At 38.8% G+C, this 25,582-nt stretch overlaps 1 protein-coding gene across 12 annotated transcripts in view; it reads left to right on the top strand.

The window, feature by feature from the left end:
• Window positions 1-25,582, top strand: part of KALRN (kalirin RhoGEF kinase) — a 513,375-nt gene that overhangs the window by 188,761 nt on the left and 299,032 nt on the right. For all 12 annotated transcript variants that reach the window (XM_061370039.1, XM_061370040.1, XM_061370041.1 and 9 more), the window contains 2 exons: window positions 17,768-17,960; window positions 22,763-23,275. In XM_061370039.1, the coding sequence (XP_061226023.1) occupies window positions 17,768-17,960; window positions 22,763-23,275 (706 nt within the window). The remainder of the gene's footprint in view (window positions 1-17,767; window positions 17,961-22,762; window positions 23,276-25,582) is intronic.

Raw genomic sequence — 25,582 nt, 5'->3', positions numbered from 1 at the left:
TCCGTGGAGAAGGCAGGTTGGCACTAATGTCAGTGGTAATTCAGAAGAGCTAAAATCAGCAAACAGAGACCTTTTGTGGGAGCAGTGCACTGGCAGCAGAGCTGGCACCAGCCACGTGCGGTTCCCTCCTGAAGCTGTCAGCAGCTGTCAGCAGAGTATGCAGTGGTTCAGCCAATCCTAACTTTTATTTTTGGTGATCTCTTTCCTACAGTTTTTGCAGAGGCTGTAAAATGTTTTTTGTCTCATTCCAGCAAGGGTGCTTGTGTTCCTCATCAGTAACTCCAGTACGTGCTACATCCTTTTCACTCTTAGATATTATTATAATTTGGAAACATCTTATGCCACCATCTTCATGGATGTCATTAGAAGCAGGAAAACAACTGCTGTGCTTTGCAGTCTGCTTTGTAATGGGAATATTGTCAAAGGTATCATAATGGCAGTGGAAAGCTATTTTAAGCTCCCGTGGAGAATGGATGAGACTTTTACTGTGTGGCAGTGTAGAGCAAATAATAGGAGGCACAGAAGTGGAGTCATCTCAGTCTAGACTGCTTGGTCCCTATCCTCACTAGATGCATGCAGGTGTTGTAAATGCTGCTTCAAAGTCTGGATTTGCCAGTGCACAGCTTGGGTAAGACTGAAGATGTGTTTTCGGGAATATAGTTCTAGCCTTGTCTCCAAATGATAAAAATCTTACACAACTGTTCTGTCAGTCACTGTTTAAACCCAATCTGTCAGAGAAGACTCTCAAGAATATTAAAATACTACAAATTTAATGAGAATAGATAGCTGTGTCAAGATGTGTCTGCAGAGAGGGAAAGGTGGTCCTTCTTAGAGACTAGAGGTAGAGGTGATATCTCCAGAGCATATAAGAGGCAATTTCTTTATTAGAGAATCAATGTGCAAACTACTACCAAGGGTTTGGCAGTTCCCATGCTCATAAAAGTGCATGATAGTTTATGGTATTAGAGAATTGGATCATACTAAAATAGAACAATGACCAATTCATGGTAACATATGGTATTGAGAAAGCTGATGCTCTCATAGTATGGAAAGTATGGGTTGAGACTGGCAAGATTTGTCATAGAGGTTGGGATGCTCAATTCTGTGCTGTTTGCAAAGGGGATTGGTATCCAAGTTTGGTAAGCAGTTGTAAATCTCATCAATGATTTCTCCTCATTTTCCACAAGGTGATCCTAACCAAGTCAGTCTGTGGTATTTTATGTTTTCCTTGTGGATCCTGGCACTGCTGCAGAGCCCCTGTGGATCCTGTAACACTGTGCAGCAAAATATAACTGTAACTATGAGGCTGTTGGGCTACTTAGAGTACAGGAGAGAGAGAGAGATACCTTAGCACAAAATAAAATCATAAATAAGAAAAGTATATCTAGAATCTCTCCTTCCCTCCCCCCTCCCCTCCCCTCCAAGAAAAGGCAAAAAAGTGTAACTGAAGCATGCTTTTGGCTCAGCAGATACTGTCTGGTCTGCAACGTGTGCCACAGTGTACTTTTCTACTATTAACAAGAGAGCATTGATTTCCCTGCCTGTGTACACAGGACTTTATGTCTAAGTTTGAAGAGAAACCTTAGTCTCTGAAGAACTTTCCAGTGATGTAATATTTGCGAAAATTCCTTTGTGGTACCTCACCAAAAAGCCAAAGCCCTAAAAGCTTTCCCTTGCCTTGTAACTACATTCCGAGAAATATCCTGCACCTCTTCCACATAGCCCTGCCACAGTGCAAACAAGAGAAAGTAGGAACTTGCTGCAGGCTCACTGCAGTATTTACAATGGACATCTTTGCTGAATGGTCCTTTTGGTTAAAGTCATTGAATAGAAATTGTAGTAAAACATTGGCTTTGTAAAATAATTGCCCCTCTCTCTAAAAACTGTAACAGCAGCAGCAGTTCAGCCAAATTCAGACTGCTTTCATATGCCTTTTCTGTGCACTACTCAGTGGGGGTGTGATGTTCATATGATGTAGCTCTCCTCTATCACCCTGTTTCGCATGGAAAAACAAGAAGAAATGACAATCTCTAATATCTATGCAGTGATATTAGCACTTAGTCTTTCATTAGAGGTATGAGTTAAGTTTGATTGCTTCTTTATTTGAGCATCTGGAAAGCCAGGTGCTTCTGCTATTGATGTTGTCATTGAGTATCAAATAAATATCACTTTTTGAAATTTAGTTTGAAAGAATTATTCATTAAAAAATTTTGGTTGGTAAAATTCAACACTTCTTCCTCCCTCAGTCCTAAACCAGGGTCCAGCATCCAAGCAATTATTAAACATATCTTCTGGGACTCAGCAGTTGACCACCCTAGAGTCCAAAGTCCTCTGTTAAGGCAGCTATGCAAATTTTGCTTTCCATTGTTTTTCTGTTGTGAGTCAGTCCTAATTGAGGACTAAAATTCTGTTTACTTTTTAGCTGCCTCAGCTGCTTGACTTAGACCACCAAATAAGGACTACGTTTATTAGCAGCTCTGTTTGTGTCTTTTCTGATCTCTGTAGATGGAACCTAAAGTTTAATTTAGGTCACATTTGCACTAAGGTAGGTGCCATTCTGGAACATCAGGGAAGACACACAGTCAGAGATTCCTGAATTTTGGTTCTAGACACAACACTGAGTTCTCTTCTCTCTTGGTTTAACTGTATAACCTGAATTTACCAGTCCATACAGAAGACACCTCACAAAGGTTTGGGAAACCAAATTAGCTGATCTTTTTCATTTTGAAGATAGAATACCCTACCTGGTTTTAGTATAGTTATGCTGCATGAAGCTGAAATACAGGCTCCTTTAATTAGGGATTAGATTAGATTAGATTAGATTAGACCTTTTATTTCAGGGAAACAAGGTCCTTAAAGTTGCATTTCCCAATACTGAATTAAGAGCACTGGGTAAGAAATCGGCCATGTGCCACCATGACACTTTCTGTCACCTCTTTAGAAAATGCACTTTACAAAAGTATCTCACCATTTTGCCATGCAGTGAATCTAGGAATGAGAAGAATTTATAGAAGAATTGTAATTCCAAAACACAATCTAAATAAAAAGCAGGTACTCATTAAAATAGTGGGTGATCTTACGCATAGGAAGAATGATTGAAAATGCTGCCTTGTTACTAAACTTAATCTAAGAATCAGATAGGTGATATGTTTGTTTTCCCTTAAACCTCTTTTTCCTCCATTCTCTGGACAGAACTAAACTCTTACAACACTGATTAATCACATCCAATCTTGTGGTTATGTCCCCTTATTTCCCCATTCTTCTATTCCTACAACATTTGTAATTTAGTTCAGAAACTGCATTTGCAGAAGCAAACATCTCTGGGAGCATAGATTAGTTTAGATTTTGCTTCCCACTGGAGATCTGTGGGTAGGAGCTGTGATTCCATTCCAAAATCTAATTAAAAAGCAGGTACATAGCAAAGTAGCAGACAATCTTACCCATAGGAAGAATGTCTGGAAGCTCTGCTTCGTTAATGAACTGTTAGACTAGGAATCAAATATGCAAGCAATATGTGTGGGATTTTTAGGGTTTCTTTCTTCTCCACTAACAAAGCAGAGCTCAACTATTATATCATTCCACACTTACCAGGCTTACTGGAAATCTCCATTTCTCCTTAATTTCCAGAGCAGCCACCCGAGTGATTTTGCAGTGTCAGATGGTATATGGTAGGTGACAGGAAAATAGGGTCAGCTTAAAAGCCTAAACCTTTCTAGGTTTCCTGGGATTTTCATTTAGAAATGAATTCTGTAGAACACTTCATCTCTGTAGTTTTACGGACTGTTAAATTGCATCTGTGGTATATTAGCATCGGCAGCATTTTCCTGGTGACTTGTGGAGCACTATTAATTATATGAAAAAGGCATACAATTTTGTTAGGTAAAATCAGTTCAGTACCTTTGAGAAAGAAGCCACATGAGGGTCTGCCTGCTCTAACTTTGACACTAGGTGAACAAATTTTTGCCTTAGCGAATAAGATGCTAATCGTCCTCATGTTAAAATATATATTTCATACATTCCCAGTGGCACTTGGGAAATTGAAGTAGACATGTTTGAATAAAGCACAGAAAGTGGAGCACTGTAAATCAAATAAATGTATCAGATACAGTACTAGTGCAAAGGTATTTTGATCTCCACTTCTGGGATTTTAAAATTGGTGACAAATCAGTATAACCAGAAGCCAAAGTCCATCTTGTCAATATTGTGCCCACTTTACCCACTTAGAAGTAATTGACTTATAATTGTTTTTACAAATGAAAACACATTTTTGCCTTTTTTTGTGGGAGGACACAAATGCATAGAACTTTAACTGTGTTCGTGCTGCCTTGAAAAGATGCCAAAAATTAGATGTGTAATTAGGGATTCTGTTAAAAGTTTAATTCCTGCACCTGTGAACATTTTTTGGCATGAAGCTTTTTAAGTCCTTGCTTTTCTTCTCATATTTCTCATTTTCTTGTCCAAGAATTTAGTTCCTTTTCAAAGGAAATTGTCAAAGATCTTCTGGGGTGTATTTTGTTCTTTGTCTAAGTCCTATACAAAAAGGCAGATCCCTCTGCTTTTGTTGTTGAGTGAAATACTCTAAAGCATAATATTAAACCTTGTTTTATATAACACCTGGTTATTCATAGCAACGCTCTTTAAGATCCTTCAGGATGAAAGATGATACAACTAGTTATGACAGCATTCTTACAACATAGGATTGTTCTTCCAATGCTAAAATTAATGTAAGACACCCTTTATGTTTTACAGCATATAGGTTAAAATATTGGTCAAATTCTAGTAAAGCTAATGATAAACTATTTTAGTTACATGGGCAGAGAGAAAAACAAAGAAGTCATTATCTCCAGATAATGTAACAGAAATCTTTTTGTTGGATTGTAAAGTAGTTGGAAACAAATGAATATATCTGGTAATTTTATGAGTGGGTCTGGATTGATTTATCAAACCATTGATTCTTCCTGACTTTGACAGGCACCTCCTGTGTAAATCACAGGATTAATCTGTTGGTTCTTCCAGGCTACAGAGTCTGGAACATACTGGAAATAAATATCTGCTCTGCAAACAGAATCAAGCAAGAAATGTATCTCAAATTAACAGGCTACAGAGGATCTGTCTCGGCAGCTATTCACCAAGCCTAGGACTTTTCCACAACTCTCTAACATCTTATGGCACAACAAAGATATTTCATTGTGTGAATTGGGAGGGGTGTAATGAGGAAATCATCAAGGTTGAAACATGCATTCACTAATTATCTGCTCTTACTCGTAAATCAAAGGAGGATATCAATACTTTTTTAGGCTAACACATTAATTTGCTAAAATAAACGTGGAAATTCATGTAAGAAGGCAACTGAAGTAGTAAAAGCCCTGCCTGGCCTGCAGGCTTCTACTTCCCATGTCCTTTTCTTAATTCTTGTTTAAGTACTGTTATCCTCCTCCAGAAAAACAGTCAAGTGCATACATATGTTCATCTATGTCCAGCAAGTGTAAACATGCACCGTCATAATTGCTTAATCAAGCTCCCTATATTGTGAGGCACAGATGGAAGATATTTTTATCAGACAGACATTAGAATTAAAGAAGCATGGTCATTGAATATTGCTGTTCTTTAAAAACCCATCAGGATATGACTGCATCTGCGCAGCATCCCTGCAGTGTGATAATTTGGGCAGCAACTGGTGTCATTAACTCAGACTCAATCTTACCTCTGTTTTCAGATATCAACAGCCTGTGTGAGCTTGCTTGATGGAAACACATTGCTAATGATTTTAGGAGAGGGTTGAAATGGTTTTTCATGTTTGGAATCAGTAGTTACAAAAAATGCAGGAATAGTCAGTTCTTTTTAGCCACTAGTTTTGTGGGTGATTTTAGCATTGAAGTACCATGCATCAGTAAGTACAGCATCATTCTCATCAGAGACCAGTGTAGTACTGTTATTATTTCCAAGAAGTAGGAAACAGTCAAAGACTTATTTAAGCTATGTTTTCTATGCTGGTTATGAAGCATGTCATAGCAACAGAGTTTTTAATCTATTTTCCTTGGTTTCATATTATAAAGCACATAAAATTATGGATTAGGCTAGTGCTCCTGTGGGTTCTGCATCAAATCCAAAATGATTGTGGTTTTACAATCTCTTCCACTATAAGTTTCTAGTACTAGTTGTCTGATTATGCTTTTATCAACGCTTTTACTCCACACATTAAAAAAAAAAAAAGGAGCAAAAGCCATGATTATAATCAAAGGCATATGTATTTGGCCTGGTACTTGCCTGGTCATAACTGACTGCCTGAATAGTACAGCATGATCATCAAAATGGGAAGAGCTTATGTGAATAATTCAGGGCATGACAAACATCTTATCTGCAGGTTTGTTGGCAAAATTAAGAGCAACGAAACAGTTAAGAACTGTGGTATTTAAGCAGTCAGAATTGGCTTTTTAGTTAACACCCCCATAAGATGGAGGGTGCAAGTTCACCATTCTACTGGTCTCATTGTTTCTTTCCACTGGCTGCAGACTCAGCAAGACAAATGTGCATTAGTTTATATTGTCAAGGCTATCTTTGCAAGCAGATGGGCTGGAAATCTAATTAAAGAAAACCAAAAGCTTTGATTCTGGGAAAAAATAGCAAAATCTGTGGGACAACCCTAAATCCTCTGAATAAAGTGGATGTTCTATGTCAATGTGGTTCTATTGTTCCACTTTATAAATAAAATATGAAGGGCTCTACATTCACATGGACCCATAAATGTGCCCATTTATGAGTTTAATAAAGCATGTGTATTCAGTACAATTAGATAAGCATATGTATAGAGCAGTAAATGCTCCCCATATAAAATCAGCGGACGTGTAACAGCGAATATAGCCTAGCATTGATAAATAATCACATGCTTAGATTATTAAGTATTCTCTCTTAAACGTTTGTGAATTAACCATGAAGCAGCTGTGACAATTTGCAGTTTGTAGTTCTCCCACAATTATGTATCCTACCTGTGTCTGAAAATAAGGTAAATATATTTATTGGAGGAATACATTAGCCTCAGTAGGAAAAGTACAGTAACACTCATTTTAAACATGTTAGAAAATGGAGCTGGAGTTGAACTGTAACACAGGAACACAAGAAGAAGGCAAGTGACCCAACTAGGTTCACCTGACTTTCAGTCTCATCCCCTGGACTGCAGTGCTCCAGTCAGATGTACAAAAGGAATACATTGTGAAACTATAATTGAAAGGAAAACACATTTATTTGTGTTATCTCGGTGTCAGGGAGATATACTTAGTAGGCTTTTCTTATGCTGCTGGGTGACGTGTCTTGTGTGAGGCTAGAACTTTACAGAGCGGCTGTGAAATGCTTTCTGTTTCTCACCAGTTGTTGTCTAGGGGTGGGTTGACTGTGCTGGTTCAACCTGTGCCAGAAGCCCACTGCTTTAGGCCCTTTTCTACACAGGATGTGATACTACATTACTTTAACTCACTCCATGAATCTGCTCTGTGATTTTTATTACCATGGGCTGGCTGATATCTACAATAAATTTTAAGAGTTTTCTGACTAGCAGATTCCTGTCACTCCTGTCATACATTAATTTATCAATATAATTTTCAGGTTTGGCAGCAGGAAAAGCACCACCTGGGGTATGCGGTCCCTGAGATGAATAGCATGATGCGTGTTCAGATGTAGCACTTGTAGGTGAACTTGCGTGTGAAGTCTTACTGTGCTTTTGATAGACAAGCAATATAACTAATAGGGGAAAGGTATTGAAACGAGGCAATTATTTTTCAGAGCATTTATCTGAACCTGCAGGTCCTTGATGAAACAGTTGCTCTGGGTTTTTCCTGTTAGTGGTGACTGATGGGAAGAGGTACTGATGGAGAGCTAAAATTACTGGTGGTGAATGAATTGTGATGAAAATTCAGGGTCATAAGAAACCTTAAAACTGTGTTGGCATGACAGCAATATATGAGTTCCTATCAGTATGGGAAAGTGCCTTGGCATGATGGACTTTAAAACTGAGGGGATGGCACACAGGCATCTAACATTCTCAGACTCCTGCAGAAGTACCTCAAGTGCTTTTAGGAAGACAGACTGTTGCATTCATCTGTGTTTTCCAGAAGGTTTTTTGGGTCCAGCTTTCTCACTCTGGGCATCAACAGTGTCTTTTGGGTCTTCTATTCCGTTTGAAATACCAAGTTATTGTCTTGTTTGTGCTCTGTCAGCATCAGTGATTTTGATCTATACAGCTTTATGTCTCCATACAGATATAAGGGATACCTTGTGTGCAGCAGCTTCATTGACAAGGCTAAGTCCCTCTTGCTAGAGAGAGTGGGAGAATCTGAACACAGGAGACAGACTGAAAGAAAATCACACATGAGCTAGATGTTTTGAATATGGATTGTGAATAGCACATCAGTATCCACTGTCTCTTGAGGACTCAGTAAAAAGGACTTTTTCTCCCCTCAGTGGCATCAGGGTAGTTATTTGAAAGAACTAGTAAAGTCTGATGCGTAAAGGAATACAGAAAATTGATTTTAAGATTGTATCTTACAACATAGGTTGATTCTGTAGCTTCAGAGCAATCCCGAATGTAGTGCCACAAGCAGTCTTCACCCATCCTCACATGGGAGGAAGTATCTATCTGATAAGTGAACTATTTTGGGTAGATCATTGTGCCTAAAAAACCCGCTTTGTTTATGTATGGGTGGAGCTCAAAAAAAACCAAGTGCCACTGATTTATTAGTCATGGTCAGCCCTCCTTGCCCAACCTGGGGAATACTAAGGCGTCAGCTTTTAAGTTGTATACTTCTAAAGAGAGCTCAAATTCTCAGTAAAGTCTCATTCTTAGCAAAACAGACTCATTGCAGGGACCACAGAGTGCTTCTGGGATGTAGCACTCAACTTCTCCCCCTAAACAGATGCACGTAAACCCAATGTGTGCTCTTACATAGAATCATAGAATCACAGAATAGTTAGGGTTGGAAAGGACCTTAAGATCATCTAGTTGCAACCCCCCTGCCATGGACAGGGACACCTCACACTAAACCATGTGTGGACTCTGTCCAAAACCTTTAAGCCTCAAATAATGGTTATATCACTTCTGCTTAGGAGATGAGAAGTGCAAAGCAAATCTGATGTTGAACTCTGCACTGCAGATGGGCAGAAGCTAAGTTACTTATTTGTGGAAGAATCTGCTATTTTGAAGTGCAGATTTTTAAATGAGAAAAAAATCCAAAAGCATTAGAAATTTTTCACAAAAAAATACCTCTAAAATATTAGGCCAATCACTATATTTTGTTTTGATGAAATTCAAAGTTTTGGGGGTTTTTATGTTGCTTGGTTAAAAAAAAAAAGAAAAGAACAAAAACCCCAAGAAACAAACAAACCAACAAACAAACAAGAAAAAAAACCCAAAACAAACAAAAAAAACCCCAAAAAAACCCAAGAAGAAATGAAAAAAGACATTTCATCTGAAAAGGCTTAAACGGAATATTTTGCTGCTGTAAAAGCCTTTTCTTTTAAGTTTTAATTCAGTACACACTCTCATGGGAACCTGCACTTATTATGAAACATCTTATTTTGAATTAATACGTAATTTCTCATCTTCTCTCCTTAGTTCCTTATTTTGATAACAGCTTCTCTGTAAATGTATGTACCTTGCTCTTCCCTACTGCCAGTGCTTACTGCAAGCAATGTCAATGCTACTCTGAAAACGTGATTTTAGCATCTTTGAAGACTGTTTTTTCCTATGCTCATCTGTGAGCCAAACAGCCCTGCATCAGATGTGCCAGTCCCAGAGTGCTTATGCCTGCTTACATCAGGACTGGATTTGGCATGGTGTCTGCCTCTGGTCATATATTGGATTTCACCAGGTGCTGCTGTCTACTGTCTAAATTTATATTAATCATTCTTTGCATGAGCTGAACATGTTTGCATGTTTATTTATGCTATAAAATGTCTTTCCACTATGGGTGACTCTGTCTCTCACAACGCATTTCAATGAAATGTATGTATTTGCAGTCTGGAAACTTTCCATTCTGGGGTGACACTGTTTTACTATGATGACTGGAATTCCAGGAACTGTTCACTCTGCTCCACTCCCTCACTTGTTAAGTCACTGATGCCTTGAACTGATAAATCAGGATCCCAGGTCTAAGAGCCCCAGGCAGTCATTGCCCAGTTGAAGTATCCTTTTCCTTATGTGAAAATCTGTCAGTGTTGACTGTAGACTAAACTTTGTAGTGACTGAATGTAAAATGGACTTCATGGTCTCCTTGCTCGAACTACCAAAAAATGCTTAATGTGCAGGCAAAAAGATATCTTTATTTTTTTTGATCCTACTAGTTTGACTGTGCTAAGCACAATGGTCTATATTTTTTCTCACCTGGAATCCAATGGATTTGAATCTCCAAATAAATGCTCAATAACCTCTGCTCATCCAAACTTTTTTCCATAATGGTGTGTTTATATTTCAGCACAACTCTAATATTTATTTTTTCCACCAAATGTCAATAACATATAATTTTCATTTAGTAAAGCCTTTTTGGTTTTGTTTTTGCTAAATCATCTCAAATAGAAGACTTTAAATGCTCAAGAGAGAGTTGAATGGTGCTTACTGTTCAAATGTTTCTTTGTTGTAGTCACAAATTTTTAAATGTAGCCCTGCTCCCACAAAAACAAAGCCCTGATTAGTTTCATATTTATCTCAACAGCTGTGTGAAGAAAGACCTGCCAGATATTGATCCAAATATAGTATACGTGCAACAATAAAAGGGGAAGAGGGCAAATGGGTTTATATGAAGACATCATTTACCAGCAGAAACTTAATAGGAATGTGAAAAATTATAATATTCACTCTGCAGATTGGCTTTAACAGCTGCAATCATGCATTCTTGGACACAGCTGTGTTTTATATCTTTGCTATTTGAATGAAGACAGGAAACTTCTCAAATAGTGTTTATTTGCTCAATTAAATAGGAGAGTGAATGCCTGCAGAGCTTTGGGTCCCATTTCTGGCCTGGAGTGTAATGATGTCGATCAGGATTTTTACCGAGGTACAAGACAGCACAGCACAACTCTGCTCTATCCTGACAGTGATACCATATGGGACTTACACCTCTCACAACTCTCAGGAGTTCACAGGATCACAGTTACATATTAGGAAAAGGTTCTTACACATAGCTGATGTCTGAGTTCTTCCTAGCTTACATCACTTTACAGCAGAATTGCTTTGACTTCAGAGCCATTTTTCTTAGGAGTAAAAATTGAATACCAAAATAGGTTACTTGCTTGAGAACAGCAGAAGCACCAGTTCTGGCACCAGTTAGATTCTGTGAAGATGTTTGGGTTTTTTTCTCTCTTTCTCTTCCCTCCTGTTGACATGGGGCCAGGGGCAGGGTTTGAATGTGGACATTGTGCAGCCCACACATCTGCATTCTTGTGCCATTTGCAATCACACCTCTTGTCCCCTAAGAGCAGTGGCTGGAAACCAGAGACAGGAGGTTTGTCTCTGTCCAGACCTCGCTGGCTCCAAGCCTTTTTACAACGTCACCGAATTTTCTCTATTGCTGCTTTATGTCCAGATCCAGCCAATGTGAAACTGGCTTTGATTTCTTACTTTCTTTTTCTTTCTTAAAAATAGAAGTGAGAATGAGTGATTCATTTTCAGTGCTGAAAGAGAAGAAACAAATTTAGGTCACAGTAAGGAAGACAGGATTAATTGGAAATGGAGGCTGGGTGACTGTTTCTCCTCTAATTACGAAAAAGCATTGTGAAACCAAGTTAGAAAATGTAAGAAGGAAAATTCAGGATGAAGTCTGTCTACTTACAGTCTTTAAGTAGCTGAAGCTTTCTGGTGGGAACTTTCTGTGAATTGCTATTCCAGAGTAATGGTGCTCTCGGGATGTGAATCACTAACTTCATCCTCTGGTCACTGGTATACCAGCGCGTAAGGGAGATATGAGGATGAGCAGTCACAAGTGTCCTAGGATCTTCGAGAAGACAAACTGCCTCCTCATGCTTAACATTCACAGTTGCTAGTGAACGTGGGTGACAACTCAGAGTGACGGTGTCAAAGTTGAGGGACACACCTGGTAACTGATAATAAGCAGAGTACATACTGCTGAGAAGTATTAAATGGAGTAAAATATTTTATCAAATAATGCTGATTGAGGAGGGCTTGACAAGCGTGCTAGAATGGACTTTATCTGGTCCTCTAAATGCATTGGAGTGTATATTAGGAATGTAGATGGCTATTTCTATTGACAAGGTGATCTTCAGGCTCAACATGGGAACCAAAATGTGTCAGTCAGTAAATGCTGATTGTAAATCTCCATGTCTAGCTTCATTTTCAAGCTGAGTAAACAAACCACAGACAAGATAAATAAAAAAATTGCAACTGATCAAAAATATTAACACGGAAGTTACTGAAGTGAGCTTTGGCACACCTTGATATGGAAACTAGGCAGCTGAGTTAGTTTAGTCTCAGTATGAAGTGAAGCCTTTGAGATAAGAGTCTGCGCTTGGAGGCTTTCACATACCCATTTTTCTCCTCTGCCTTTTCCACCATCAGCTTGTGAATCAGCTGGCTGACTCCAGCCACATTTGTCAAAGGAATGGTGATCTCAAAAATAATGAAGTTCCTGCATATTTTGTGCTTAGAGACTGATGGTCGTAGAGCTACTTGTTATGCTGAGTGTGTCTCCTGGCAAGGTTATGCTGACCTGCCATAAATGAGATCTTGCTCTCACTGTTAATAAATCATATTTTAAATGAGATGCTGTACATATCAGATCTGTGATTTTAGTGGTGCAACAGGTATGCTAAACGTGCTTCTTTGTCATTGACTCATGAATACAAAATGGGAGTGGAATTGTGTTATTTAAGCTAATCAAGTGTTAAAGCTTCTAAATGCCAGAAGCTTTGGCCAGACCATAAGGTTGAAAAATACACATAATCAATGATAGGTATTTGAAAGATTAATCAGAAAGCATGAAGTCCTTAAACTCATTTGGTACCCAGCAAGCCAGCCTTTGCCAAAGAAAATACAATTTAGAATGTGCCTGAATTAAAGAGGAAATTTGAGAAAATAAGGCTATGAAAGTATCCTAGAAACCAAAATAGAGGCATTTATTTTGATAAAATTATCACATCTGTTTCTGAGTTTTGATTTTATGCTTCTTTAAAAAAGTCCACATTGTAAGTATTGTTTTCACAAATATTCTCGGTATTTCTATCGAAGTTAGAAGCTGGTCTTTGTCTTTGCTTAAAAGCAGTGTAGCAAGTGAAATGACATACCACCTAAGAAAAATTTTGTGCTCACCATTGCAAATTTAGTCCAGATGAGCACAGCCAAAAGGCTGATGGGTTATCTAAATACCTTGCTCTGAGTGTTTTCTCCAATTTCTGATCAAATATCAATACCGGAAAAAATTAAGTACCGCAATCATCATTAATTGACATTCTAAATGATTACTTTTGTGTAATAGATACTTGGATTGATGTAGGGTCTGGGGAGCCAGGGACAAGGCATGACTTGCCTGGAAAGTGTGGAGGAAGCTTGATTGCTACTGATGCTTTTCCTGATCAGTTGCTAAACTGGGAAGGGTTTGAGTTGTTGCGTTTAAACGGTACATTTAATAAGCGTGGCTAGATTATTCAAAAGGAACCTAGGGTCATTCCTCAGTACATGTTGAGGTAACTGAGGAACAATGACTGACTGTCAAAGATGACAGATCTTCACAGATTGCTCTGACTCACCAGTTTAAGGGTGCTTCATTATGTGTACATACAGCCAACTTTTTTAGGACCCTATCAATAGCTGTGACATTTAGATATTACAACTTAAACTTGCAGCTTTTTTAGTTGTATTTTTGTTTTCTTTGGGTTTTGGGGTTTTTTTGAACTAAATTGCCTGTGAGTTGTCCCCACATTTTTGTAAGCTTTTCATGCTTCCATAGATGTGTTCAGCTTTGCAGACTGTTACTGCTCGTTATTTTAAATTCTTTGGATTTTCACCTATAATTTCCTGAAGAGTATTGTGTGTGTGTGTGTGTGTGTGTGTGTGTTTGTTCTAAAGAGCTGAATACTGTAGTATGAATGTAGGTACCTGGAGACCTCCACCAAGGCAGGCTCCTTAGACAAATGCAGCATGGCAGATGGTCCCTGCCCTGAAGAGCTTAAAATCTAAATAATTGTCTTCTCACTCTCTTCTTTCTCTGAGGTATTAGTACCTGATTAGTATCCAGCTGCCTGCTTGTACAGTATAAGTGCTCTCAAAGTCACTCCACAGCATGCTCAGCAACTGAAAGCAGAAATAATGAGTAGACAGTTTTCTGGCCTGCCACAGTTTAAACACTGTTAAATAGTAGTTTTCAACAGGCAGGTTTAGAAATCAGGTGTTAATTTTCTGCAAAGAGTCAGAGAAGGATGTGTGGAATTACTACTGTGACAGCAAGATCATATTCTGTAGGTGAGACTACAGACCCACAGGTCTTGTTACAGGTTAGTACCATCATCTCATTAAAAACAACAAATTGCAAGCAGAGCCATTTCTGCAAGATTGTGAGCAAGGTTCTTGAAACAGAGCTAGAATTGCTCAAAATGATAAATACCATCCATTTTTACCTTACTGTCACTATAATTGAAAAGGGGTACTCATCAATACACTTGTGTCATACAGAAACTTACATGCCTATGTGACCAGTCAAGTAGGGAAATCTCTGTAATTAAGAGCATTGTATTGAGTTTTGTATTATTAGTGAAATAGTTGTTACTTGTTGATGTGTTTTGAGCCTAAGAAATCTATGATTATTCTCCTTTCTTTTCTCCTCCTCCATCCCTGCATCCTGTCAGTTTCATACTTGAAAGTAATATATTTTTTGAAAATTTGGTCTAGTTACAAGGAGGGTGGATAGTGCTGGTGGGGAATGACTGCTTATTGCCTCTTCCAGGACAAGAATCAGGAAGCATCTTGACCCCTACCCATGGGCTTTTGTCCCAGCCTGGCCTGCAGGGTCAATGGCTGTTCTGTGTCCTCAGAAAAAGCTGAGGAGTCATTACCCTTACTTCTTCCACTGAAAACACACTGTGAAGTCTCCAAAAACCTGAAAGCAGGGTTTAGGGTGTTGTAGAACACTTTTTCACGCAGGCATGCTTAGGCTTGGTGTGCTGATGGGAACAGGCGGCAGTACTGTCTGCTCCCTCCAGTGCTTCTGTGCACCTCCAGGGTCCAGAGAAGCAGATTGGTCCAGTCATGGTGGTATATAATTGTGGGTATCAAAATGATATCCCACTGTCTATACTCCAAAGCTGGGGCTGCAGCAAAGTCTGATTTTGAGACTGTCTGGGTCTAGAACTTTAGTTCAGGTTCATGAATGGAAGACTTCAGTCCATCAGGACATACCTGTTCTGTTTACCGAAGCAGGTTTTTCTGCTATTCATCAGTAACCATTAAACCAACTTGTTGTTTTAGATCAGATTTGGTAAGTTGTCAGGTTGGCAGCAGCTGTGGGGAGTTGGAATAACAGTGATTGGTGACTTGGCAGAAGTTACTGAAGATCCTATAAAGCTCTCAAGGAAAAAAAAAAAAAAAAAAAAACCAAACCACAAATCCCCTTCTTTTCATCCCTTTCTGATTTGATGCTTTGTCTCAGCTCTTATTCCAAATAGCAAGAGGCAGTAGCACCACCAACAAAGTTGTTTTTACAGCCTTTTTTGGCATTAGTTATGGAAGGATCAGATGTCTGACCTTTCAGCAGTAGGTAAAAATTGAATAAGAAGATCTATATTCCTGACAGTGTCTGGAAGTGCCTGGTCTCCTTATTTTTGTTCTGCACTGACTGTTGTATGTAGTGTGCTATAGATGTGCCAATAACGTTAAGGCATAGGACCAAGGTTGTTGGCTTTAACTGCTCCTTCCTGGCACTAAGTTGAGACTGTTCAAGTTAGTGAACTGTCTTCATGTGGCAAAACATGCTTTGCTATGGGGTAGTCTATCTGTGCACAGATCTTTCTAGATACTGCTAAGGTCACCGAGGACTTTAATTTTTAAGTTATGTATGTTAATCCAGTGTGCCTTCTATGAAGGATATTCCTGTCCATGTTCCATCCCAGAAACCTAGTTGTGAGCTTTAATGAGTTGTTTTTAGTGAGAGATGTCGGAGCTGGATCTTATTAGCAAACAAAGTGCTTCAAGATTTTAGAGAGGTAGAGTGTAGTGAAAATCATCTTGTCTTTCTGTGCACTGAGAGTATGTGTGTGACGGCTGAACAGACTCTTACAGTCTCTGCATTATACCCATACATAATTATGTCTGTCCTCAGTGTATTTCAGATTCATTCCAATGATATCAACACTTGCTATTTTAAATAACACTACATATGAGTTTATGTACACATTATTAAACCTATTTATGTGTTGATATGTTGGTCAGTTTTCAGAAAAGTTGAAGGTACTGTATTCATGCATAAGAGTTTCTTGTTCTGTGCCTCAGTGTTACATCTGTTATATTCATTATGCAAACACGCATTCTGCCATGTTTCTCCTCTTTCTGAACTGTTCTGTTTTCATCTTTCTTTCTTCTTTCCTTTCTTCCAACAGCTTCTCCTTCTGTGAAAAAGGCTGTGGCTTCCATTCCACCTTAAAAAAGAATAAAATAAAATAAAATAGATCAGTAGGTAAACCATTCTGATCATTCTGGCATTTTTTGTGCATCACTAAAGAATTTTACTTATTTACCATGCCAGTAATATTACTGGTGATGGCAAATTTCACATTTTGAGCAAGTGCTTGAGGCATAAGCAGGCACCATAGCTCTCAAGACTTCAACGTAGTGCATGGGAGATATATTAGCTGTTCAGTTAGAGGAGCAGACGCTCCCTAAATCTCATCTAATGTTGGATGCTGTAGATGGAGGATGACAGTTCTGAACCATACCTTTTGTTCTGAGGAGACATACTATGTCCCTGTAAAAGCAGTGATGAAAGCTGCCCAGATTTGACTTGTATCACCATGTCATTATGTTCTTTCTTTTCTCTTCCCCTGAGGAAAAAGGGAAGATGGGTTTGCAAGACAAATGCTCTGGTGTTTTGGGGCCCCATGCATTGGCATTGACCAAGCCAGATAACTGTCTTGACCTATTGAGAAGGGAAGAGCACAGGGTAGCACAAAAGTATGACTGCAGATTGAAAAAGATCCTGCAACATTTGGAAGATCAGTCAGGAGGGAAAAGAGCCCCAAATTTAACAGTCCACATACTGAGTCACAAGAGCCTTCCTTGCAGGGAATAATTGCCAGGCACTTTTCTGAAAATTACAGTTTTCAAAAAGCCCTTAAAGGCGCCTCTAAAATGAAGACACACGAACTTACAAGTACCCAGTAACATTAAGGTACAGGACCTTTCTTGATGGCTTGAATTCAATACAGTGAAAGCAGAACCTGCTGCCTGTACACATAAATAGCTTCTATTTATAAGGTATATTTGATTCTGATTTCAATTGTGTGAAATTATGTATGTTTTCCGTGAAAATTTGAATTACATGTATTTGGGAAATTAGAGCTTAAACCGTAATATATACACTTAAATTTCATGTAAATTAGATTATGGTAAACTTAATGTAGCCTTTCAGGTAGCCTTTATGCTGTATCATCTTTTAGCTATTATTTTGAAGTATATCATTCCTTGCTTTGCTCTGAAGCCCTGCAGACTAGCAAAAAAAAATTACATTTCAGACTGACTGTCCACAACATTAATTATCTTAATATGCTTTTATTCTTACAGTGAAGATGTTTGTAAACGAGGATTCACTGTTATTATCGATATGCGGGGATCCAAATGGGATTTGATCAAGCCTCTCCTCAAGACCCTTCAGGAAGCCTTTCCTGCTGAGATTCATGTCGCCCTGATTATAAAACCTGATAATTTCTGGCAGAAGCAGAAAACAAACTTTGGCAGTTCCAAGTTCATCTTTGAGGTGAGAGCCACATGAGAGGTGTATGGTAAGGCATTAGCTCTGTTGAGACTTCTTCTTGAGGGAAAACAAAAAAATTCCTAAGCCCTGTGGCAAAGAGGAAAAAAAAAGACATTTGAGGCCTGTTTGAAGGAGCAGGCTGATGCCCTGGCATCAGGTTGCCTCCTGAGAACACTGGTGGAACAGGATGCATGTTTCATTCCAGAGGCTCACATACAGCAAACTTTGGTGACGGGTTTTTTGTGCCATTTATTGTTGGTAGTGTGGCATTCAGCCTTTCCTTTGTTTCTCTTAGAAAAAGAGCCCGACCAAATCAGTCAATACGCTAAAGATGAAGCTTCCTAGATGTTACAGTGTGTGTTTATTAGTTGACCTCTACCCACTTCAGGAAGTGGCATTTTTTTATAAAAGACAATTATACTAAACTCAACTGTGTATTGTGACTGCTTTAATTGAGATTTACAGTTCAGGGGTGACATTAACAACTTGGGTTAGTGATAAGGTGCCTCAAGCAGGTTCTTTGAGAAGTAACCAATATACAACTGCATAATAAAAGAGAATTTTACTAACTTTGTCATTGGTGAAGACAGTCTGGCTGTGTTTTCTTAGTGCACTTTAGTTTTCTGTAAATTTCACATTCTTATCCAAAGAGAAGCAAAGCTCAGGGCATGAAGTGCTCATACATCAATCCTGCCCAGCCATGAATTAGTCATGTGCTGTTTTTTCTTAATTTGCTGGGAAACAATTCTATCATTGACTGTCTTATTTACCAGTCCGTTAATTCAGAGATTTTTACATCCCTGGAACTCAGAAGAGAATTTGGCTACAGTTCTTATTGTTGACTGCAATGGAAGACTATATTTAATTATGCATTTAAGATATGTTGCAGTCAGTGTGTGATATAAATATGTTATTGTTTTCAATTTCTTCTTAAAAGCACTCTGGAATTGCAGTGGGCAACTAGGTTGGTGTTAAGCATTAACACACTCTTACTTACCACAGTTTAAGTATTTGTGCATTTTTTTCCCTTCTGTCTCACAATAAAACCAATGAATTCATAAATGTTGGTATTTAATAGGGTCTTTACCTTCCTTGGCTACCTATGAGAGCTTAGGCATCAAAATAGCCCCCACTTGCTATCCCTTGTGTGCCTTTAAAAGCAAGGCTGCCTTCAGTATAGCTTTATGTCACCTCCAGAGATTTCTCATGCTTACTAAAATCTCCGGCCCTGGCAGAAGTGGCTGCCATTACAGTGTAATGAGATTGGCAATGCTGCCTGTTTGGAATGAGTGGAATCAGCAGTGGGAAGGAGAAAGGAAATGCACAGGTACAGAACAGAAGAACATGGCAGGGGGGTTGGAACGATCTTAAGGTCCTTTCCAACCCTAACTATTCTATGATTCTATTGTAAGGGTGGTGAGGCACTGGAATGGGTTGCCCAGGGAAGTTGTGAATGCTCCATCCCTGGTGGTGTTCAAGACCAGGTTGGACAGAGCCTTGGGTAACATGGTTTAGTGTGAGGTGTCCCTACCCATGGCAGAGGGTTGGAACTAGATGCTTAAGGTCCTTTCCAACCCTAACTATTCTATGATTCTATGAAGCAGGAGAGAGCCTGTGCATAGACCAGAATAGCATATGGGGATGTGGAGCTTCTATTTAAAATACATACAGGCACTAAGGGGTAGTACCAGGAAAGCCCAAGAAAAGACAGATTATGCTGTCCATCCAACACTGGATTTCAATCCTTCAGAGCTTTAATAAGCATAAGTAATGTCTTCCTAAAGCTTTAAGACCCAGAAGTAAAGTAACAGAGCTCAAATATATATATTTTTAGAACATCTGTTTGTTTTTAAAATTAAATTTTCTGGAGTCTTGGTTTATATCTTTTTATTGTGTGGAGTTGGTGTCATGACAGTGAAGAGTAAACTGTGATCAAGCTATTCTTCATAGTTACTTCTCTGGGTCTGTATTGTGTTAAAAACTCTGGACTCATTTGTTGTACATGCTGGCAGATACTAAGGGTATTTTCAATTTTGTGTGTGCATCTTTGATCCTTGGTCTGTCTTCTGAGCTGTTCACATGGGTGTTTGTGATGGTTCACAAATATTTAGGCCAGAGAAAGAGAGTCAGTGCTTTTGTTGTCTATTCGGCCACTTGCAGACAGCCAGAACTGACGAGTCTTTCAGTTCTATGATTTTAATGGGGTTTATTAAGCTGTCGTCCACTTCACAGTAGATGACTTGCAATATAGACACCACAATCCAGGAACAGAATTTGAAACAGAATTTAAAACAGAATGTTTTAAAGGTTTCTTGTGGATGCTGCTGTGTATCTGCTAAGAAGGCTCAAGCTCTGGGGCAGCTCATGTTCTCTCATACGAATTCTGAATATCAAATAAGCATCGCAGGTCAATATGACTCACATTGATTTGATTTATGTAGGGCAGCACACAGCTACCCTCTCTGCACTGAACTATCACAGTGATTTCCCACAGTTGTGAACAAACACAAGGTTCTTGGCAGGAACAGACTGCAGTGGAAGACAATGGAAGTCTCTGTTGAATTACCCCATCTACAAACTCAGCACTAACCAGCATCAGTTTTAAGGCCAGATTCTGCTTTTAAGCTTAGTGGAAGCATTATGCATGTGCCAGGATAGTGTAGGACTCTTAGTGGAGGCTAATGATCTGGGGTTTGTATTCTGAGACTCTGGAAGAATGATTCTGTGTCACAGTCCAGGGTGAAGCATACCCTCAGATCATCACACAAAGAAAAGAGAAAAAAAAATTGTTTAGTTGACATACGTGGACTCCAAACCTTCCTGTCATTTTGAGGAATGGACCAGGCAGCTTAGTTAGCATTAATTCAGAGGTGCCTTCAAGATTTTCTTTCTTCTGCCAAAAATGTTCAAATAGTGGGCAATGCTTTTCAAAGTGATTTCTAAAAGAAAGATGGGTGATGCCTGACAGGCAGTTACTCTGTTTTACCACCTACCTGCCTAACTATGGTTGTTTTCATGAGTTTCAAGAACTTTGAGAAGGCTCCATAGAGACCTCATAGCAGCCTTCCAGTATCTGAAGCGGGCCTACAAGGATGCTGGGGAGGGTTTCTTCATTAGGGACTGTAGTGTTAGGAGAAGGGTAACGGGTTAAAACTTAAACTGGGGAAGTTTAGGTGAGATATAAGGAAGAAGTTTTTTACTATGAGGGTGGTGAGGCACAGGAATGAGTTGCCCAGGGAAGCTGTGAATGCTCCATTCCTGGCAGTGTTCAAGGCCAGGCTGGACAGAGCCTTGGGTAACATGGTTTAGAGCGAGGTGTCCCTGCCCATGGCAGGGGGGTTGGAAATTGATGATCTTAAGGTCCTTTCCAACCCTAACTATTGGATTATTCTATGATTCTAACTCCTTAAAGAAATAAGTCTGAATAAATAAATTTGCTGCAGAATTCATGAAATTAAAAGCCTTTCTGCTCTACCACATCAAATTCTGTTCTTGATAAGAGGAGTGCTTGCATTAGCTTGACACACTGCAGCGGGCATGCCTAGGTACTAGCTATGAAGAGAAGTCTCTTCCTGCCAGTTTAACTCTAAATTGGATTATCTTCAAGGGGTTAATATCCAATTCAAGAGGTTTAGAAATTTGAAATTACTTTCCTATGTGTTTGTTGTCTCTGTCCTTGCCCTTCCCCAAATCATTGAATGTTCCAGTAAAGTTTTGAAATAATCTTCCCACTGATCATTAGTTCAATCCAGTACCAATTTTCATATGTTGCAGAATTCTTGATATTTTTAGATGGATGCAATTGGAAGAAAAGCCTATTATTAACTTTAAGCCAGTGGACAGCCTGCTATTTTGGGCAAAATTCAGGATAATGGACAGTACTTGAGGTTTCTTTGTAATGACTTTTAAAAGATTGCTGTGATTATTGGGTGTATCCACTTCTGAAAAGCACAAACTGACATTCTTTAGAGGCCTGATCTTTAGGGGATAGATCTGCAGTTGCTAATGAATATCACAAGCCTCTAAGGGCTGCCAACTTGGGTGTTAACGTGACAACACTGACAATCTCTAGTAACTCTAGAAATACGAAACCCTATGCTCATATTTCAGGGAAAAATATTTTTACTAAAATAAATGGGAACAGCCATCAGTCGTTGCATCCTTAAGATATAATCTGCTTTCCAGGCACCCAGTGCATTTCTTGATCACTGATTACTGAGTCTGAATGAATTAAAACCATCTCTCATTGATTGTGTATGATTCATGACCAGTACTTCCTATTAGCAATAAATTCTAATTGTTAATATTCCAATGACATTTCACATTTACATTGATTTTGGCTTAATTACATTAGAAATTACTAATGTGAAAGAGGTCTGCCTGTGGGAAAAGCCAGATAGAATAATCTGGAAGAAAAAAACAGCATATTCTGTGTTTTGGTAGGTCACAATACCTGCTTCAGTTCATATGCCTATAACTTTTGCTGCTCTTTAGCCACTAGCCTGGGTGTAACACAAGTAGTAGGATCCCTGTAATACCATGTACCTGTTTATTGAACAGTCATGTCCAGATATCCAAGAGGTGCACTAAGAAGTCTTCAGTGTCCAACTGGCTTAAAGTAATCTATGACAGAAACATTCTCATCATATGATTTTGATAGTCAGGTCAGTCCTCAGCATCTTTCACAGAATTCATTCAGTTATGTATTGATGAGGAAAATAATCTCTTCATGCTATTTATGGATTGCACTGTTGTTTCTGATTAGAGAGTCACTGATTCAAATTCTGTTATTTTCCCTTCCTTAGACAAGTATGGTATCAGTGGAAGGCCTGGCAAAACTCGTAGATCCTTCTCAACTGACAGATGAATTTGAAGGATCCTTGGATTACAACCACGATGAATGGATAGAGTTGCGTGTCTCCTTGGAAGAGTTTTTCAACAGTGCCGTCCATTTATTATCAAGGCTGGAGGATCTCCAGGAAATGTTGGCTAGGAAGGAGTTTCCAGTTGATGTTGAGGGCTCAAGAAGGCTGATTGATGAGCACACGCAGCTTAAGAAAAAAGTGATTAAAGCTCCTGTAGAAGAACTGGATCGTGAGGGTCAGAGGTTATTACAATGCATAAGATGCAGTGATGGTTTTTCTGGTAGGAACTGCATTCCTGGAAGTGCAGATTTTCAAAGTCTTGTGCCAAAGATCACCAGCCTTTTAGACAAGTTACATTCTACCCGGCAACACTTACATCAGATGTGGCATGTCCGCAAGTTGAAACTGGACCAGTGCTTTCAACTTCGACTTTTTGAGCAAGATGCTGAGAAGGTAGGGAATAATCTGTTGCTTTCATACTTTAACCAAGACTTTATCTAAAGGACACTGTGACCAATTAGCACTATGAGGTATTCATCACAGGTGTCAATCTCATGTTGCTAGCAGATGTACTTATGTGACTCTCAAACCAAATTCAATGATCTAAAATTGTTGGATGTAGCAGGCATAACGATATCCAAGAATAACTTGTCTGTGTCACTTCTGATAAAAGTTAATCTGCATTTTTGTGTCACAATGGGTACGTTTGGTAGACATTAGCACGAGAATCAGCCTTTTTTCTTTTTTCTAAGTTTCTTTTACTAAGCTTATGAATATATTTGTCTACATATCACAGCACTTAAAGAAGAATGATTTTAGGGTTTGATTCACTATATTATTGTTTGCACTTCTTGTGATTATATGGGAAATTTGTAGTTTAAGTCCTACAAATTGTTATCTCAAACAACATTTTCAGTTTCCCTTTCATAGGAAATTGGAACAGGATTTGCAGCTGGTAGAATCTTTGGTAATGGCTTTGTACAAGGACATGGACACTTAGTTCTCACAGTGTGAGATCTGAGGATGTGTTTATATACATATATATAAATATATATGTATATTTATATACATATAAATAGACCAAGAGAAAGTATTCTGAAATGACAGCAGCATGTAAAACCCAGTGTGACTAGTTTGCATTAAACAGCACTTAAGGGTGGCAGTTGAATTCATACCTGACACTGGGTGAGCAGCCAAGATTCCTGTTCACCAGCAAAGACCTTATTTGAGAAATATTTAACATGAAGTTATTCCGTAGAGATTGCATTGCAACTTCTTATTTCTTAGACCTTTGTAATGTGGTGTATCAGCCTGAAAACCAGATAGGGTACTTAGCGTGGTTGAAGCAGGGGTATATAACAGCTTTAGGAAACTGCAGTTTCAAAGGTGTGCAGTACCATTGAAGTGTTACCTTGCCATACCCTCCCTCTTCAGAAGATACTCATTCAGGAACCTGTTGATAAGGAAGTCCCCTGCAAGCAAAGCATAGCAGTTTGTCATATTTGTTGAAAAGACTGGCTAAAAACCCACCTGAGTTCCCTAACCAGGTCTCGCACCCACCACCACTTACAAATTTCAGTCATACACCATAAAGCAGGCTTTGTACTACTTCTAGTATTTGTCTGCTCTTTGCGTCTGGAAGTGTATGAAGGCACTGATTTCGGTGAGTTTATTTTAGAAAACTGTGTTGAGCTAGAGTCTTGGCAGTCTCACTTCCGTAACGCAGAAGTACTTGACATCTTGTTACGTGGTTTTGTGAGAAGTCGTTGCTGCGAATTTTAAATTCGAGGCCACGGAAGTAGGGTATTCTCAGTGGAAGGTAATGAGCTGTCAAACCCATGTTTATCTAGTCTGTATATCCGTCAAAAGTACTGATCTCTGAATCTTCTTCACTTAATGTGTGATGCAGTCGTTTCACTAATGTGTCTGACTGGACCCAGGAGGAATAGTAAAAGAAATGCAGGTGTCATCTGCAGGGGAATCTCACTGAAGATGATTTTTTTAAAATTATTGCAAATTAATATTATTATTAAAACATCAGGGAGAAGCACTTCACTGAAAGAAATATAATCCTCAGTAGCACGGAGCAAGACACAAGACATTGGTTTTCAATACATGTACTAAATATCCCTAAGGGATGCAATGACTAAAAAGTCTTCAAAATTGTATAATCAAGCCTCCTGTTGGGAGAACCTTGAATTCTGATGAGTCTCTCTAAAATGAGAGTCACTGCAGTATCACTCTAGATTGCATAAGAGCAGAGTGTGTCTTCGAAATGCTACAATTTCTTCTTCTTCTCCCTTTCCTTTGTGTGTCACATGCTATAACGAGATCGCTCACTGCTGTCCTGCCCATCGGTGGCTGTATTTCAGTCAGTGCTTTGCTCTGGATCTTCATTTTCTTTAGGATTGTTCAGATGACCAATGCTTACGAACATAAATTTTCCTTTCCTTGACTACTACATTTTCATAAAGAATAGAAAATATTTGGTTGTTTTATACTCTCAAATTAATGGTTTTAACCTTTTCAGTTTGAGAGTCCTTATAATTCTTCCAGGGAAGGTTGCAGACCCTTTTACTTCACTTTTCACACATGTAGAGTGATATAAAAGATTGATGTTCTTACTCTCCTTAGCTGCCTTTTGCAGATCTGTTTGAAACAGTCTGACTACTTCAGTACTGCAGTACTCAGAGTGGAAAGTACTTGTCTCATAAAATGTTCAGAGGTAAATTCAGTCTGAACACTGTCTCCACTGTGTAA

Source organism: Neopsephotus bourkii, unplaced genomic scaffold, assembly GCF_033783945.1.
Source record: "Neopsephotus bourkii isolate Nb327-2 ecotype Australia unplaced genomic scaffold, CSIRO-AGI_Nbou_v1 NB_1526, whole genome shotgun sequence".
NCBI classification, from domain to species: domain Eukaryota; kingdom Metazoa; phylum Chordata; class Aves; order Psittaciformes; family Psittacidae; genus Neopsephotus; species Neopsephotus bourkii.
The sequence above is the reverse complement of the archived record's forward strand: the minus strand, read 5'-3'. Positions and strand labels throughout refer to the sequence as shown.